The sequence below is a fragment of the Rhinoraja longicauda genome, chromosome 31, assembly GCF_053455715.1.
Source record: "Rhinoraja longicauda isolate Sanriku21f chromosome 31, sRhiLon1.1, whole genome shotgun sequence".
In the NCBI taxonomy this organism is placed as follows: Eukaryota; Metazoa; Chordata; class Chondrichthyes; order Rajiformes; family Arhynchobatidae; genus Rhinoraja; species Rhinoraja longicauda.
Window position 1 is genome coordinate 7223426 of NC_135983.1, and position 19311 is coordinate 7242736.

General features: G+C 39.3%; 1 protein-coding gene across 5 annotated transcripts in view; it reads left to right on the forward strand.

Moving 5' to 3' along the window:
• LOC144608554 (nuclear receptor subfamily 6 group A member 1) overlaps positions 1-19311 on the forward strand; it is a 234437-nt gene that overhangs the window by 42380 nt on the left and 172746 nt on the right. For 4 of the 5 annotated variants that reach the window (XM_078426490.1, XM_078426492.1, XM_078426491.1 and 1 more), the window contains exons 2-3: positions 2264-2308; positions 13902-13958. In XM_078426490.1, the coding sequence (XP_078282616.1) occupies positions 2264-2308; positions 13902-13958 (102 nt within the window). The remainder of the gene's footprint in view (positions 1-2263; positions 2309-13901; positions 13959-19311) is intronic. The other variant, XM_078426494.1, reaches the window with a different exon arrangement.

Below are 19311 nucleotides of genomic sequence, written 5' to 3' on the forward strand. Positions count from 1 at the left end.
CTGTTTTGATGAAGGCGAAAAAATGTTGTATTTCTTATCAAGTCTCCAGCAAATGTCTGAAATCATCTGTTAGGTTGATATTTTTCTGACTTTATGTTTTAATCTCCATGGCTGTTGTCGGTTGTTTTAGTGACTTGCAAAGAAATTGAAGTTGTAAATCTGTGCTGTCATTTTTATGACTTAACAACCCTTTAAAACCATCTGGTCAGTGTTTAAAAAAAAAAATTGAGACCAATGAACATGTGGGGTGGGAAATGAAAATCTATGATTAAAACTATGCTTATTTGCAAAACAATTTTAATATGTGATGTGTTCTCTTGAAATAAAAAATTCCGAGAAAGAAAATGAATGACATTTTCTCTAAACTTCCTTTGTTTTAATTTCTTTGTTTTGATTTGACTCCAGTTACTTTCCATCATTTTGTCCTTCAGAGCATGGTAAAGTTGCAAAAAGTTACTTTTGTACTTTCATTATTAAATAACTATGATAATCACTCCCAATATGATTTTCTTTGTGAAGAATAATCATTACAAATGTGTTAAAATCATTGTTAGGAAAATACTAGATGTGTTCATGTGGTCTATAATACTTTTGGAAAATAAATACTTTTATTGCCATCTTATCCAAAATACCACAATACATATACAGCAAAGCAGAGTAAATGCAATGTCATTTATCTTACTGAATGTTGACACAAATTTTAAATTAAGGAGAGTTAACATACACCTGAATTAATTATTCATTGTTAAAATATTTCCACTAATTTTAATTTGTATTGATCCAAACCTATTTGGAAGCATATTTTCAAAACTATTCTAAATGTGAATAGATCTTTAAATTCAGAACAATATTAGAGTTTTGCAAAAAATATGTACAGCCATTTGTCTGCATGTAGAAGTGATGCATCCTTTATAAAGTCCTTGAGGCGTGTTTTACAGTTGTAGAGATATAGCTCATTTAATGTTAGATTGAATGTTTTCCACAAGCAAAATGAAAACTTCAAAATAGCCATTAAGCAAAAGCCATAGCAACAGTACTTGATTGAATAAACCATTGTTGAAGGAAATGGGTTATAATATTAAATGTGTATACATTCTTTCTGCTTAAGATATTGATATTCCTTTTGTCAAATGATTCTTTTGAGCTACCCTGCAATGCATATTGTGGAACTTTAGACTGAAAAGGACATGTCAACTTCAGCACATGTGTTAAATCAGAAATAAAGCTGCAACCTCTTTCTAAAAACGGAGAAAGGGCTGCATTGCACTACAGGAGGTAATGTGATTTGCAAATATTCTTAAGTGTGAAGAAACTTAAATGAAGAGTCAGATTCCCTTGACATTGATCAATCCATTGAATGGTGCTTATGACAGTAAGGCATCTTACTGAGGCATAACCAATCAACTCAACCTTGCATCAGTAGAATGCAGAGATTGTGCAATAGTTTTCTTTAAAGTTAAGAAGTTAATACATAAAAGAAAACTGCAGAACATTTGCATGTGTATAGGATTTCCAAAGGGAGTTTGAAAAGATGTTGAATATTTTCTAAGCCATCGTAGGAGTTTATGTACTGTTTTGGTGCTGTAAAATTACATTGTTCTTCAATGGTACTCTATTGTCACTTGCACCTAGGTACAGTGAAATTCCTGTTTTGCTTATAGTCCAGTAAAAAAACATTACAATTCAGGTAGATGATGAAGGAATATGAGACTTTGATTATCTTCAAGTCAGCTCTCATAATTGTGACCGGTTTAAAGGAGGTGCCGGACCACCGGTTGCCGGAAAGATTGAATGTCAACCATGTTGGGTTTTTTTTGCTCCATTTGAAATTTAGATTGGTGTTTGGCATTTAGTGATTATAGCAACATAATGAATAATTTTCTCAGTAAATATTTGGTTCTGTTTGTGTGCCAGACTTCTAATTGAAAATATAGAACAAGTTGTAAACAAGCAGGGAACGTCAGATCTTTCATATTACTGCTTGATGCTTTGGGCTAGAGCAAAGTATCATCAAAATCATGAATATCTGCCAATGAAGATTAATTGAAATAGTGTCAATTAAATTGTGACCTTTTTTTAAAATGAATTGATGTGCCGGTATAAGTAGTAATTACACAAATTTAAAATTTAAAGCGTGGTAAAAGGGCATTTTAAATAGTAAAAGTAATGTTAAGATTAAAAGCATGGATCAAATTTAGCCACTCATTTATGGTTTGGGAATGAATTACGGACAGAAATTGTAGCTTGCTGTTTTATCTTTCAGGTTTTTATGATGACCGCCGACTAGAAAATGACCAGTCTAATACGAGTAAGTTTTTGTAGCATATTTCAAAATTACACAAGAATGATGCTGTTTGCCGTTTGGTTGTAGAATATGTAAGCGATAAAACAACCTGCAGTGTGAACCACCTTGCATTTCTTTGTTAATTTCATGTTCTCAGTCTGGTACCCGCCGCAAATTATTTCTCATGGGTAGAAATCCTACGAGAGGAGAAATTTCTAAATCTGCTACCTCCAATTCCGATGCTGCAACTGACCTGTGAAGCTGACCCTATCTAGAGAACGGTGCAGACATTCAGCGTAGACTGAGAAATGTTGCCAGCAGGTGTGTGACTCTTCACAGTCTAACATGTGGCCCCTCTATAGAGAGATAAGCACCTAAAAGAAATTAGAGGAAATTTAAGAAGATATTTATTGTGAGACCCAAGTCATGTTTGTAGTGACATTAAATTGTAGCAGCTTTTATTCTTGCTGAGGATCTTGTGTTAAGAATTTCTGCAACCTTGGCAAATGTCTCGCTTACAAGGCAAGGAATTGTAAACGTGGCTCAAACATTAGATAAGGTCCCTAAATGTGAAGGGGACTGCTTTTCTGATCTTGGACACCATGACTGGATTGCTCAAATTTGTGGAGTTAATGATTTAAAATCTAGTGAGATTGTACATTGTACATTGCACATTTGACCACTGCCATTCTGTACATAGCCTATCTCCACCCCTCCTGCCTGTCCCATGTCACCATTAAAAAAAAGCTCCCAATTACAATATATTTGTGCCAAAAATAATTCTTAAATTCTCCGTTCCCACTTTCAGTGCCGGATTATCATAGTAGCAAAAGTAGCATTTGCTACGGGCCCGCACTTTTGAGGGCCCCGCACTAAATGTTTGCAAACTAAATGCTTGAAATCGGCATCACACTGAGGGGCGCTGTGTTGCGCGCGCTGCTCCCCAACTGCCACGGTTTAAATGTGTTGGTGCGGCTGCGCGGACCAATGGGCAGCCGGCGTGTCACCGCCCAACTGCCCAGTCTCCGGTCCTCTTGCTCCACACACCGCTGGCCTTACCCAAACACCTCACTCCTCCGGAACTCTCTGCTCGAATATTGGCCTTGTCTCCCCACACATCCCGGCCCTCTCACTCCTCGCTCATCGGCTCTTGTCTCTCAAGTCCCCGGGCCACTTTCACCACCTCATCAACCCCCCAGCTCTCCCACTCCTCCGGCCTCCCTACTCCTCCGGCCTTTACTTTCCATTTCTTCAGGCACTTTCCCTCACACTTTCGGCCTTTTCTCAGTCCCTACCCGTCCGTACCCCCCCCCTCTCTCTCTCTCTCTGTCTCTCTCTCTCTGTCTCTCTCTCTCTGTCTCTCTCTCTCTGTCTCTCTCTCTCTCTCTGTCTCTCTCTCTGTCTCTCTCTCTCTGTCTCTCTCTCTCTGTCTCTGTCTCTCTCTCTCTGTCTCTCTCTCTCTGTCTCTCTCTCTCTGTCTCTCTCTCTCTGTCTCTCTCTCTGTCTCTCTCTACTCTTCTGGCCCATACTTCCAAAATCTTGCAACTCCCTCTCACCCATCCCAAAAGCTCGGGCCCTCTTTATCACCAATCCCCCGGCCTTCTCTCCTCACTTCCCGGGCCCTGTCTCCTCCTGCACTCTTCTACTACCACCTCTACCCACACCTTGCATGCCTCTCAGCATCCACTGCTCCAGCACTCCCTACCCCTACTCCGTCCCTCTCATCCCTACACCTCCAGTTCGCCTCTATTCACTCCTCCGGCCCTACCGTTTCTACATTCCTCCGGCCCTCCCTGTCTCTACTTCTCTGGCACCCTCTGATCCCGCTCCTCTGGCCCTCTTTGCGCAATCCTCCGTCATTCTCCCCATGGTGGCGCATCGGTAGAGTTGCTGCCTTACAGTGTGTGAAGCACCGTAGACCCGGGTTCCATCCTAACCACGGGTGCCATCTGTACGGAGTTTGTTCGTTCTCCCCGAGACTGCGTGGATTTCTCCGAGATCTTCGGTTTCCTCTCACACTCCAAAGACGTACAGGTTTGTACGTTAATTGGCTTGGTGTATGTGTAAAATTGAACCTAATATATGCGGGGATTGCTGGTTGATACGGACAGTGGGCCGAAGGGCCTGTTTTCGCAATGTATCTCTAAACTAAACCCCTCCATCACATACTCTCTGAGAGTCCCCTATTAGGCCCGCAGGCGACTGTAGTCCTGGACAGTGTAGGCTAATGGAGCTCGTTAACATTAACGGTGTTCCGGGAGCGGGGCCGAGTGTGTTCGCTGAACGGAGGTTGCAACCCGCCTTCTGGCCCGAGCGGCCAGCATTGGTGGAGCGGGAGCACGTGGCTGCTGGCTGGGCGAGGTCACATGGTGCGCGGGCAGTGACATCACCTTGTCCCGTATTTAAGGCCCCTTTATGCTACGGGCCCCGCACTAGCTTAATCCGGCTCTGCCCACTTTCTATATTTGCTTATCAGATCAGAACATTGTAAGTTATCACAGAATAACTCTGAGACCCAAATGTCGCATTTAGACTTGCTGAAATGGTTCTGGGCTGGAACCTTCAGTTACAGTTAGCTTCCACAACATGGATAGATTGGGAGGTATAAGAAAATAACTGCAGATGCTGGTACAAATCAATTTATTCACAAAATGCTGGAGTAACTCAGCAGGTCAGGCAGCATCTCGGGAGAGAAGGAATGGGTGACGTTTCGGGTCGAGACCCTTTTTAGTCTGAAGAACCCGAAACATCACCCATTCCTTCTCTCCCGAGATGCTGCCTGACCTGCTGAGTTACTCAAGCATTTTGTGAATAAATAGATTGGGAGAAGCTTGGGTTGTTGCTTTGGAGGAGAAAAGTTTGAGAAGTGATTTCATAGAAGGGTTCAAAGATAAAGAAGGGTTTAGATAGAGAATAAAGAGATAATGGTTCTGTTGGGGGAAAAAGCAAAGATGATTGACTTAACGTGATTGGGCAAAGAACCACAAGTAACACAACTTTCTCATTCTGCTAGTTATGATCTTGAATTCAGTGCACAACAGTATATATGGTTTTCCAAAAGGGATCGGGTATGATCTTGAACAACTTGATGAACTTGAAGAGAAAACAATTGAACAGCTACAGGGAAACAAGTGGGAAATGGTAATAACGGGATGATACTAAGCAGAAGCTGACAGACTTGATTGGCCAGTTGGCTGCCTTCTGTCCCAATTCTGTGATGCAATTCTTCTCAGTATGAACAAGTGTATCAAAATGAAAATCTCCCTTCCCCACCTTTTCATCCACTTGTCCAACCTTACTTCTTATCCCAATTGCAACTCCTTATCCACACTACACAGTGAACCGAATTAAATCTTATTTTCAGCTGGGTTAATGGATTATGGAGGATGGTCAAAATCAGATGGCTATCATCTTATTGGGTGTCAGAGTGAGCTCTCTGCTCACTCAGCAACAATCCCAACATTTATCATACCTGCTGACAAGGGAGGTGCTGTTGTTATCTGGCAGGCAGAAGAAAGGTGCCAGCTCTCAGACACCTCCTCTAGCCCACCCTTTGACCATGACCCCACAGATGAACACCAGGCCAACATTTCCCAGACTGTTACTGATCTCATCACCTCTGGTGCTCTCTCCTCCACAGCCTCAAACGTTATAGTTATCCAGCCACTCACTGCTCTCTTCTATTTCCTTCCCAAAATCCACAAACAAGACTATCCTTGCAGACCCATTGTTTATGCCTGCTCCTGACCCACATAACCCTTCTGAAAATACCTTAATTCTATCACTCCCCTCCTTGTCCAGTCCCTTCTGATCTATATCCGAGTTACCTCACATGCCCTTCAACTCTTCAATAACTTTCAATTTCTAGGCCATCTTTACCATGGTCATTTACACCTCCACCCTCCACCAGGAAGATCTCAAGGCCCTCGGCTTCTTCCTTGAACAGAGACCCAATCAATTTCCTTTACTTAACCCTCTTCTCCGCCTTGCAGATTTTGTCATTACTCATAACTACTTTTATTTGGACTCCTCTCTCTTTCTTCAAGTTATAGGTGTAGCGATGAACACCAGCTATGCCTGCCTTTTTGTTGGTTACGTCAAACAGTCCTTGTTCCAAACATATACTGATAGTATCTCCAGTTATGTCTCCACCATTTCAATGGCTGCATTGGGGATATCCCATGCACCCATGCAGAACTCGTTGATTTTATTATCTTTACTACTAACTTCCATCGTGCCCTCAAATTCACTTGATCTATCTCTGACACCTCTCTCTTTCTTAATCGCTCTGTCTCCATCAGAGGGGATACACTATCGACTGATGTCTACTGTAAGCCCTCTAACTCCTGCAGTTTTCTAGACTGCACCTCCCAGCCTGCTTCTTGCAAAGACTCTATCCTCTACCCGAATTTTCTCCATCTCTGCCGCGTCTGCTCCTAAGATGAGGCTTACTGTTCTAGGATATTTGAGATGTTCTAATTCTTTGGTGCACATGGTTTCCCCCTGTTGTCGTTGATGGATCCCTTTCCCCCTATATTCTTTCCTGTAACTTCACGAATCATACCTCTTCTATCCTTATCTCCTGCCTTTTGCTTTTTCTCTGGCCTTTGCCCAACCATCTGCCGATCAAAAATGTAATGTATCTATGTTTTCCAGAGGTACTGCCTGGTCCACTGAGTTACTCCAGCACTTTGTTTCTTTTTTTGTGAACTAGCATCTGCAGTTCCTTGGATTTCCTTACAGAATGCTAGAAAAAGCATGAGGAGCCACATAGCCTATTCCTGCTATATTTTATTATATTATTTCTTTACTTTGCTGATTAATGTAATGGACTTATTTGGATTGGCAGCCTATGATTTCGCCATCTACATTCATTTCTGATTGTACAAATTCACACAGATTAAAAATGGGATAACAGACTTGGACATTAATGCAAATGGTTCAGAATTCTGAAAATCTATATTTAATTTGGATGGCAAATCCAATTAGCTTTATACATAATGTAGGTTGAATAAAAGTGTAAATTTGGATAAGATGCAAAATAAATTATGTTGCACATACAATTGCAAATCTAGGAAAAAAGTTAAACAATTTGAGTAGAGATAAATCTTCAGTCAAGTTTCAGGCATTGGAGAACATTATAGCTCATGTTTTATCAAAGCTTGCATATTATTGCATTGGCTATATTTGTACTTCTCTTTGCAAAAAAATCTGTTGGAATATTTCAAACTATTCCAGATGTTAACAGTTTTTGTTTGATGCTGGAACTCCCTGAGATGACCAGCTTGAATTATGTTGACCAATATCAACTCTGATCTGTCCATAACCATCTGGTCCTCTCACTGGACAGCTGCTGAGCATATAGCAGCAAGTATTGTGTGAGTGACCATCTGCTAATGTTGTATTTTGTACCCCATTCAGGCCAGGAAGTGGACTCGGATCATTAGGTGTAATGAGTTTTTGAATAGATAAAGGATTGCAATGCAAACTTGTACTTTTGAAGCATTGAAAATGTTGGTTAGGAGTAAGCTTAAGTAACTTCAGATTTTCATGTATAACCTATTTTTCTATAGTATTTTCTACCATTAATAAATTCTTGGATGAATATTTGCGATTTTATATTAACAATGGGAGCAATGTAGTTGTATATGATTTGAGTTAAATCAGTGGTTTACTTGTTGCATTTTATTATTCGAAAAATGTCTTCATGTTGAAGGTTATCAGGATAATTGTGTAATATGGTGGATAATTAAATTCTTACAAAAATCATGTATTTCATCCACAATTTTGTTTCATTTGATGACTGCCTGGCAGTAATGATTGCAGCAGTACATTAAAACAGCTTTTTAATTCAATTAATTTATTTGGCAATTGAGCAAGATAGCTTGAGAGCAATTGGAAATAAATTACTTTCCTATTGGTCTATAAAATCATCTTACAGAATGGGTTTTATGCCTGATTATATGCTCCAAATGGCCCAAAGTACTTCACAACTAGGGAAATGCTTTTGAAGTGCACGCAGAATTGTTATATGGCAAATGCAGCAGCCAATTGACACAAATCAAGGTACTACAAACAGCAAATGAAATGAATAACTAGATGTGTTGCATAAGGAAGTAGTGTTAAGTAAGAACAAAAACACATTCCTGCATTTTTTTAAATAACGGGTATTGGACCTTTTTACATCCATCTGAAAAGCCAAAAGGAGTTTCAGTTTAGCCACCTAACACTTACAACATCGCTCTACCCTTCAGCAGATTGAAGAGTTGTTCTGGAACATGTGATTTAATCTTGAAATGGCAGTGGAAAATAGTTCTCTGATTCAGAGTATAAGGTGCTAACTTAAGGCAATGTCCATATTAGTCTAATATTGGCATCTACCTACGTTTTAAGTTACTTTATAAGCACACTATACAAATTTATTTTTGAATAATTATATATCATAATTCTGAAATATTTCTTAAATTATTTGAATGTAAATTGTACCAAATAGTTTATAGATGCATTTAAAATAAATCAATATATTTAATGCTTTTTTTTAATGTTATCAATGTTATTTAGGAATTCAGAAATTTCAGCAAAGTTTTTATTCTAGAACTCCTAGTGTTTTTCCCATTTTCTCACTGGTTTCCAGTTTATATTAATTCCACTAAATACCCAGTGACACACAGTCCTTTTTTCCACATGCTGCTCCAACTTTGCTTCTTCCACTTCTGTACAGTGTAGCTCCATTCAGTCACACGGGGTGTTCATTACCTTATTTCTTCATTTGATATTTGTGCAAACAATCACATTTTCTTAATTAATTTAGCTATCAAATTTTTTTTTTAGTTTTGGAGCCGAGCAATACGTTTTATTAGTTCATTTGAAGCTTTGGTCAACAGCTTTATGGCCCACATTGCTGATATTTTACTTTTTCATGTAATGGAAGAAGAGTCCTATAATAAGACACTAATGTATTCCAAGGTTTGCTTCCCGGAAAATGCAAGGTATCCTCAAACTGTCTCTCACTTCCCATATGCCTGCAAACTCAAATCTACCCTATAAAATATACCTTGTTGACAGTGTTCACCGTAATTCTCTATAGTATCAATTTCAGAAATAGGAGAACTGAAGTACATTTTGGTGCCTCAACTCGAAATCCAAATGTTGTTTATCTTGAGGTCCATGTCCAAGCTTAGGTTTTGAAACTGAGACATAGTGCAGAGGGAGAAGGGGAAAGGGAAATATTTTTGTGTTGTAGAATGAATGAGGAAGAAATAAAGTGTCAGGTGGAGATCACCTTAAGAAACTGAAATTACTATAAGATAGTGATGTTGCTTTTGTTTAGTAGAAACCCAATTTGGCCATCAATATAAATGCAAGTTAAGTTTAACAATATCATGTCTATGGTGTAATTTCTTAATCTTTGGTTTCAAATATATTTATGTGTGTAATATTAATAATAATAATAATAATGCATTACATTTATATAGCGCTTTTCATATACTCAAAGACGCTTTACAGGGATTTAGAGAACATAGGGAAGTGAATAAATAGATAAATAAGTAAACGAACAGAGAAAGGAGACAGAAGGTGAGGTGACCTTCAGTGGTTGAAGGCAGTACTGAACAGGTGAGACTTCAGTGATGTTTTGAATGTGGTGAGTGTGGAGGAGTCTCTGACGGTTTGGGGTAGTGAGTTTCATAGGGTGGGAGCAGCGATGGAGAAAGCCCTGTCCCCCCAGGATCTGAGTTTGGTCCGGATGTGGGGGGATAGGAGATTGGCAGCAGCAGAGCGGAGGGTGCAGGTGGGAGTGTGCCTGTGGAGGAGGTCGGTCAGGTAAGATGGGGCCAGGTTATGGAGGGCTTTGTAGGTCATGAGGAGGATTTTGTACTGGATTCTCTGGGGGATGGGGAGCCAGTGGAGTTTGTAAAGGACGGGGGTGATATGGTCACGGATCGGGGTGTGGGTGAGTAGACAGGCAGCGGAGTTTTGAATGTATTGAAGTTTACTGATGATTTTTGAGGGTGCGCCATAGAGGAGGCTGTTGCAGTAGTCCAGACGGGAGGTGATGAAGGCGTGGATGAGGGTTTCTGCAGCTGTGGAGGAGAGGCATGGACGGAGACGGGCAATGTTTTTGAGGTGGAAGAAGGCTGTCTTTGTGATGTGTTTGATATGTTTGTCGAAGGAGAGGGTTTGATCAAAGATGATTCCAAGATTCCGGATGTGAGGGGAGGTGGATACTGGGAGACCATCAATATTGAGGATGAAGTTTTGGGTGGATTTGGTGAGCGTTTTTGGACCAATGATTTCAGATTTCAGATTTGTTGCAGTTGAGTTTGAGGAAATTTGATTGAAGCCAAGATTTTATTTCAGTGATGCAGTTTGTCAGTGTAGAGTGTGTGGTGGTGGAGATTGACTTGGTGGAGATGAGGAGCTGGATATCATCGGCGAAGCAGTGGAAGTTGAGACCATGACGGCGGATTAATTGACCAAGGGGGAACAGGTAGAGGATGAAGAGGAGGGGGCCAAGGACTGAGCCTTGGGGGACACCTTGGGGGTGGGGAGCGGTGGGGGATTTACAGTTGTTAATGGAGATGAACTGCTTATTTAAATATTGCTTACATGTACAACTATGCACATCACTTTTGCTGTGGCGGGGGATGATTTGGTTGGGGTTAATGCCAGCTTGTATATGTGTACGCAAGTAGTGTTAATGGCTTCTCTCTGATAGTGTGCTTGGTTGTCCTGCAAATTATTATTTTTTAAAACTGCAAATGCTAAAAATCTAAAATGTATCAGAAAATATTGGAAATCGTCTCCTGGTCAGGCTGCATCTATGGGAAGAAAGAATTGTTTCAGGTCAGATACCCTTCGTCCAAATTCAAACAAAGGTTCTCCGACCTGAAATGTTGACTCTTTCTCTTTCCAAAGATGCAGCCTGTTCTCCGAGTGGTTGCCCCACAGTTACTAATTCTGCACTCAGGGTGGCAGCATGATCAGCATCTGAGGATATTCCATGTCTTTTAAGCCCTTCTTAAAAAAAACCTGCCTTGATTCACCGTTAGTTCATAAAATTAAAAGTATTGTTTTAATACAACTTATTATTTTAACCCTTGATGTGAGTGATCCTGCTACTGTAGTCTCTCTTCTATCATATCCCTATTCTAGTATCTAGAGTGTTTTGTGAAGGACTTTTTATTTGGAAAGTCAACATTCATCAAACCTTCCATACTGCATTTAGTAAAATGAATGGTAGGTTCCATGGACAACCCATTTCTCAAATTTCTTGCAGCTTATTTGTGCTCTCTTATTGTGCAATTCTAAGTGGCTATGCTTTTAGATTAATTATTGTATTTGGTGCCAAACAAAATTGCCGATGACTAGTTAATAATACTGGTTTATACTTTATTAAGATGTTGCAAGAGTTGCTCGGTGCAGAAATTTGTTCTACAAGAATATTATTGAGTGGAGCCTACAGTATGGTGACAGCTAATATGCATAAACTCAAATTAAAGTCATGAAGAAGTTAGGATGTATGTGGTTATGTAATATGTTTGAGATGATGTTGCAAATGTTGGAACAAAGAGATTAAAGAATAAATTATTTGAATACAGTCCTCTGCTTTAGACTCATTACCATGATGACTGTAATAGACTGAGGGTATAAATATGAGAAAGTGATTTGAAAAAAGAAATAGTACGGGTTCACAGTAAATGTACAGTTGAGGAAGTGATTTGAAAAAAAAATAGAATGGGTTCACAGTAATGTACAGTAGGTCTGAAGAAGGGTCTCGACCCGAAACATCACCCATTCCTTCTCTCTAGGGATGCTGCCTGTCCCGCTGAGTTAATCCAGGATTTTGTGTCTATCTTCGGTTTAAACCAGCATCTGCAGTTCCTTCCTACACATTTTGTGGTCTGAAGAAGGGTCTTGACCCAAAACGTCACCCATTCCTTCTCTCCAGAGATGATGCCTGTCCCGTTGAGTTACTCCAGCATTTTGGGTCTATCTTCGTTTTAAACCAGCATCTGCATTTCCTTCCTACACATAATGTACAGTAAACTGCCTTCGACTAGCTTTTACTAGCTTTCTCCTCCCTGTCCATTAGTTTGAAGAAGGGCCTTGATATGAAATCTCTTTTCTTTTCCCTCCACAGATGCTGCCTACCTCTGAATTCCTCCAGCCCCTTGTTTTTTGCCTGGAAACTGAATGGGTTGGTTTGGGAAGAGGGGTGCAGGGAAGAACATTTAATTGTTTTATTGTTTTAATTGGCGGGGGGGGGGGGGGGGGTGGGTTAACCTATTTCTTATTTTAGGATTATTTATAAGGCAGAATAAAAAGAACAACATGGGGAGATTTATTATTGAGATAATAAAATTAATGTTAGTTTTGATGGAGGAAAAGGTGAAGGTGACAAACTATATCACTAAGAAAATGCTAATTTTATTAAATATAACATGAATTAACCAAAAACTTGGAAGAAGCCTTGTTGATGACTTGTGTGATTGTTGATTGGTCATGTTAGGCAGTGCTATTCATAGTCCATCACCATTAATGAGGTTTTGTGTGTGTAAGTGCCTTGTTACTAAGGCACACCTATTAGAAAATCATATCAAAAGTTTACTAATCATGACTGAGGTAACTGGATCACTAAAATTTAGTGCTGCTTTAAATGATGTATCTTACCAAATCCAAAATATATTGACAATTGCACAAAGAAAGCTAGTCACAGTGGGGATGGAGCTCACCATCGATTGTGATTGATGTCTCTATTAATTAACAGTTAAAGACTATACTGGTGGCAGATCCTACTGTTTATGGTTTTGGACAAGCAATTCCGGAGGTTATGAGTTCAAATTCTACCTTGGCAAGCTGTGAAATTGAATTTAATAAATTTGGGATACCATCAATAAAAACCATGAAGGCTACCTGGCTTAATCTTTGATTCTGACTCTACACTTTGAGTGAATCTTTTTGGAGGTAACTAGGGGTCAGTTATATTGTATTAGTGCCTTTGACATATAGTGCCAGTGGTGAGGAGCAAAACTTGTATCTTGTTGCAGGGGAGTGAAAAGCCTATTCACCCTGAGGGTGTAGTGTGCACATTCTCTTTATATGTACAAGGTGTAGCATTTCTATACACAGATGAGGCATTGCATCTTTACTAATGTACAGACATTCAGACATCACTTCTCAACCAACTGACGATGAGAATACAAATGATGTGTAATGGATATTATATTTCCTGCATAATCATTGAGAGCCTTACACACCCTTACCTTTGGTTGAGGTCTGCATCCCCTGGTTCAGTTAATGCATGGTTTCCATGGTGACAGCCTTGAGGATTACTCTGGAGTTATCCCACCGCTATAGAGACCATCCTGGAAATACCTCTTATCTATAAATATCTATAACGCAAAGACTGCTAAGATCTTGTAGCTTCCTATGATGAAGGGGTTATATCTAGAGAATAATCTGATGGGCTGCTTGTTACTTACCCCCATTGCTGAGTACAACACTTACGAATGAGTTGATGTGTTTTATCGTGTAACATGCTAATTATGTATGCTGTTTCCTCTGTCAGACATGTCCCATTTCAGTCTGTTTAACTTTTATTCTGTTATTTTCACAGGTACAGATGTACAACATTTAGAGTCATCATCAGTGCTTCAGATGAACTCACTAAACAGTGAGTAATGGTTCAGTAAAATATTAAAGTTGCAGTGATGTGGCATTTTACTATTAAATATTTTGTAGATTGCATTTTTGTTGTTTCTGTTCTACTATGACCGTCAAGTTAATAATATTATTTTTGTACAAATCTTGTCAAATATTGTGCTAAGTATGCTGGTCTATGGAGCATTGTACATTAAAATGTATGTCTGCTGTTTCATTTTTGTCAATTGGTGGGGTAACCCCAAAAGCTGGAGACTTAAAAATATTTTTTTCCTTCCCTTCCCCTCTTCATTTTTTCACCCTTACTTCTAAAAACAAAAGCAAAATTAATTATCCAGGCCAATGGCATTGCATGTTGAGTCACTTTAATAATACAATTATTTTCCATTTTAATTCCTTTAAGATTTGACCATCTCCAACTCGGTAACCTCTATATCCTTTTATCTCTACTGTCCCTTCACTCTGCATCTGGTTCAACTCCTTTGTCGGAATAATCCTCCATGCCTTTTGTCATTTCAAGAATTGAATTAAGACTTCACCAACTTGTATGGTTGCTGTCACTATTACGCCTCCAATTTAAAATTCCTATCCTTTTGTTTGACTCCTTTGTGGACTTGACCTTCTCCATCTCTGATACGTTCACTAATCCTACCAGAATTCTTGAGCTCCTCTAATTCAGGTCTCTTGTGTATCCCCTTCCCAATCATTGCTCAACCACCGACGGATGTAACTGTGCCCGATGTAGCCCCATGCTTTGAAATTCCCTCTCAAAATCTCTCTCCATTTTACAGACAAAGGGACTTAAATCTTTCACTAAGACCTACCTAATGTCCCATTCTTAACAGGCATTATCTATTTCTTTGCCTGAGCAAAAATAATTCTAATTTGACTGCATCTGCAGCTGTATCTTCATAATTTAAAGTTTATTTTACTTAAATTCTTATGCCCTCATTCTATGGGGCTACGTTTTTCTCTTTTTGTATCGTAAGGGTGGAAGAAAATTAGCTAGAGTTGATAAAAATACAAGTATGTATTTCATTTACTAACTATTCTGTGATGTGGCAAGAATTCATTCATCAAGTAGCAGCAATAAGATAATTACTGTAATTAAAATATGCACACAAGTGGATTAACACCAATTATTTTAATTTGTCAGTTACTAAAAACAGTACGAACTCCAAATGATTTTTCATTTTCACTCATACATGGCATTTACAAGAATTTAAAATAAATGCAAAAATTGCAGGTCAGACAGCTTCTGTGGAGAGGAGAATGTGATTTGTATTTCAAATCAATGATCTTTCATTGAAGCTGAAAAATGTTTGTGCATTGAGAGCACGTTGTAACAGGTTTTAAACAAGTACAGAGGTTGGTCAGTGGATCCAATGATGTAGGGTGGTGATAATGCTTTGGAGAGAACAAAAGAGAATGTCTGTTATTTGTGGAATGCAGTTGACAGAAAGGTTAATGATGCAAATGAATAGAGGAGGATGATAGGCTAGGCTAAAAAAACAAAAGATTGGTCTAGAACAGCATCTATTGGAGATCAATACTAACGATTATGGCTAAAATTTTAAATTGTTAAATTTATGGCTGAATATTCAAACAAATAATCCCCCTTTGCAGTGACTAGTGAGGTAACGCAAGGCTCGGTGCTGGGACTGCAGCTATTTACAATATACATTAATGACTTGGATGAAGGGATTAAAAGTACCATTAGCAAATTTGCAGATGATACAAAGCTGGGTGGTAGTGTCAGCTGTGAGGAAGATGCTATGAGGTTGCAGGGTGACTTGGACAGGTTGTGTAAGTGGGCAGATGCATGGCAGATGCAGTTTAATGTGGATAAGTGTGAGGTTATCTACTTTGGTGGTAAGAATAAGAAGGCAGATCTGAATGGTGTCAAGTTAGGAAAAGTGGACGTACAACAAGATCTGGGTGTCCTAGTGCATCAGTCACTGAAAGGAAGCATGCAGGTACAGCAGGCAGTGAAGAAAGCCAATGGAATGTTGGCCTTCATAACAAGAGGAGTTGAGTATAGGAGCAAAGAGGTCCCTCTGCAGTTGTACAGGGCCCTAGTGAGACCGCACCTGGAGTACTGTGTGCAGTTTTGGTCTCCAAATTTGAGGAAGGATATTCTTGCTATTGAGGGCATGCAGCGTAGGTTTACTAGGTTAATTCCCGGAATGGCGGGACTGTCATATGTTGAAAGACTGGAGCGACTAGGCTTGTTTACACTGGAATTTAGAAGTATGAGAGGGGATCTTATCGAAACATATAAGATTATTAAGGGGTTGGACACGTTAGAGGCAGGAAACATGTTCCTAATGTTGGGTGAGTCCAGAACCAGGGCCCACAGTTTAAGAATAAGGGGTAGGCCATTTAGAACGGAGATGAGGAAAATCTTTTTCAGTCAGAGTTGTAAATGTGTGGAATTCACTGCTTCTGAATGCATTCAAGAGAGAGCTAGATAGAGCTCTTAAGTTTAGCGGAGTCAAAGGGTATGGGGAGAAGGCAGGAACGGTGTACCGATTGAGAATGATCAGCCATGATCACATTGAATGGTGCTGCTGGCTCGAAGGGCTGAATGGCCTACTCCTGCACCTATTGCCTATTGAAATTGTTATCTTTGGCATTTATATCGTTTCACCCCACAAGTACCACTACTGGGGGTATGGAGTAAAACAGTCCATGGAAAGGAATATTCAATGTCCATGGAAAGGAATATGGTTAATATTTAAGGTCACTGACCCGTTAAGATTCTTCGAGCCTTTTTTGTTTTAGTTTATATGGAGGGATATGGAGCAACTACAGGTAGGTGGGACTAGTGTAGAAGAGGCATGTTGGGTGGCGTGGGCAAGTTGTGCTGAATGGCCAGTTTCCATGATGTTTTGACTCTATGACTAATTGGATTCAGCAGAATCTGGGTGGATTTATGAAAGGGAAATCAAATTTAACAAATCTTAAAGATTATTTTAGGTTGTGACTTGCTGAATAGTTAAGGGAGAAACCAGTGAATGTGGTGTGTTTGGACCTCAGAAGATCTTTGATAAGATGCCATAAGGTTACTGTACTTAACTAAAACACGTTGCAGTACATGCAGACCCTGGATTATGTAATGGTTCTGTTCCGAAAACTGTTGGTAAACTGATTTCTCCAAATCAGAAATACCCATTTTTTATAGTCATCTATATTGTGTCCCTTTAAAAAGGCATGGGAGAATTTGCGTAAAGCATGATTTCTGTGAATTACCTCATTTATAACCTGTGGAAGACCTGACCCGGGACAATATTCTAGGGCTGGTCTTACCTGAGCACCATGTCATTCTAGTGACAAATGTTTACTGAAATCCTCTTGCAGTTATGATCAATAACATCCCGGCTTCCCAATTGCTTGCCGTACCAGCGCATTAACTGTCAATGATTTAAACATAGGGAAGCCCAGGTCACTATGAGCACCATTAATACAACCTGTCTGAAACACTTTTAAGTCCTTCTGCATACTTCAACTTGGATTGGAAATAAATGAAGCCATCGCAAAAAATGGTTTATCTGGTTAATTCGAGGGATTGAGGAGCTTGCACGGTGACAGGTTAAGCAGACACTTATTATAATCTTCTGAGTTTTGAAGAAAAATAAATGATTTTATTGTAAAATGCTTGCTTGACTGAAAGGATGTGAAGTTGATGTAATGTCTGGCTAGTATGTCCAGAATTAGGTGGCAAAATCTCAAAGTAGAGGTGGCCATTCAATCCAAATCAAAATAAAGATATCACCCTATCCTTTCCCAAGTGGACTGTGAGGGGTTAGCTTCTAATTCTATTCAGTACACTTTTTTAAGTGAGAAGGGGGATTGAGGGATACAAAGTTAAGTGTTGGAAAATGGTGCTGAGATGAAAAAATCAACAGTAATATTGAATGGGATAATAGGTGCAAAGGACTGAATGACCCATTCCTACTATTGTTTCCTATGTTGCTTACATGCAGTAAATAACGAATTTAGTTCTTGAACAGACAGTATATTTTTGCTTCCTTTAACTTGCTAAAATATTATTATAGTCCAAATGTAGAAATGGTTTGAGCCTCCTGATTTTCATGCTAGGTGGGTATATGTGCAGAACTGACCAAATTTATTTCCCAATTTAAAACGTCTTCGTAATATTCCATCCAAATCACAATGAGTTGTTTTTGGCGATGGTACATTGTCCTTCATTGCAAGAGGGATCAAATATAGGAGCATGGATGACTTGTATCAGTGGTGAGACCCCATCTGGATTTTTGTCTGCAATGTTGCCCTCCCTAATAAGAAGGATGTTCTTACAATGGAGGGAGTACAGTTAAGGTTTACTAGATTCATTTTTAGAATAATAAGGCGATATATGAGGCAAGATTGGATTGATTAGCCCAGTATTCACTGGAATTTAGAAGAGATGGGAACGCATGTAGATCTATAAAATCATAACAGGACTAGGAAGACAAGATGAAGGGTAGGATGTTACTGATGGCTCAGGAGTTCAGAACCAAAGGGTGCACCCTCGGGCTACAGGGAACGCTATTTAGTATTGTCAGAAGAAACCTCGTCACTTAAAGGTGATGAACCAGTGGAATTCTGTTTCACAGAAAGGAGTGGAAGTCATTAAAGATATTCATAAAGGAGGTAGGTACATTTCTTAATGCTGAAGGCAAGAAGGGATCTGTGCTGAACATGGGAAGAGAGTACTGATGTGGGTGATCAGCCATGGTCATATTGAATAGGGGAGAAAGGCCAAACGACTTGGACCTGTTGCAAGATCTGCTAGTAAAAAAGAAGTTTATAATTTCAATGATTTCACATTGTCATTTATTATTTGTTTACTCCACTTATACCATGCACATTTTTCTCAGCTGTTTTCTGGCATTGGAAAATGCAGCACTGAAAAAATTTTTTTTTTAATTCACATGTTGCCTCACTTCTTCCATCCTTCCTGTAGATCCACCATTTAATCTGTTAATCTTGTAGACAACTTTCTCTTTGATATCCTGTGGGTTGTAGTTGTGATGAGTTGCAGAAATATTGCTGTAGCAGTTGGTTTTCAAGGTGTAAAATATTTTTTTAAGTAAAATATTATGGAATATAGACAGAATGTCAAAAGGTACCTTTGACTGGATTAGGTCTTGCATTCTATTCAATCCTTACTGAATACCAACTCCACCTTTTCCACTATACTAACCTGTCAGAATGAGAATTCGAATGAAGGTTTCAGCTGGAAGAAGCTTACAAGCCTAAATAGACAAAAAGAATTGTAATACCAAATAAAATGTTGTTATTTAATAAAAAGGCACTTTATTATTTGTATTATTATTTCCATCAACGAGGGTTTCTAAAGC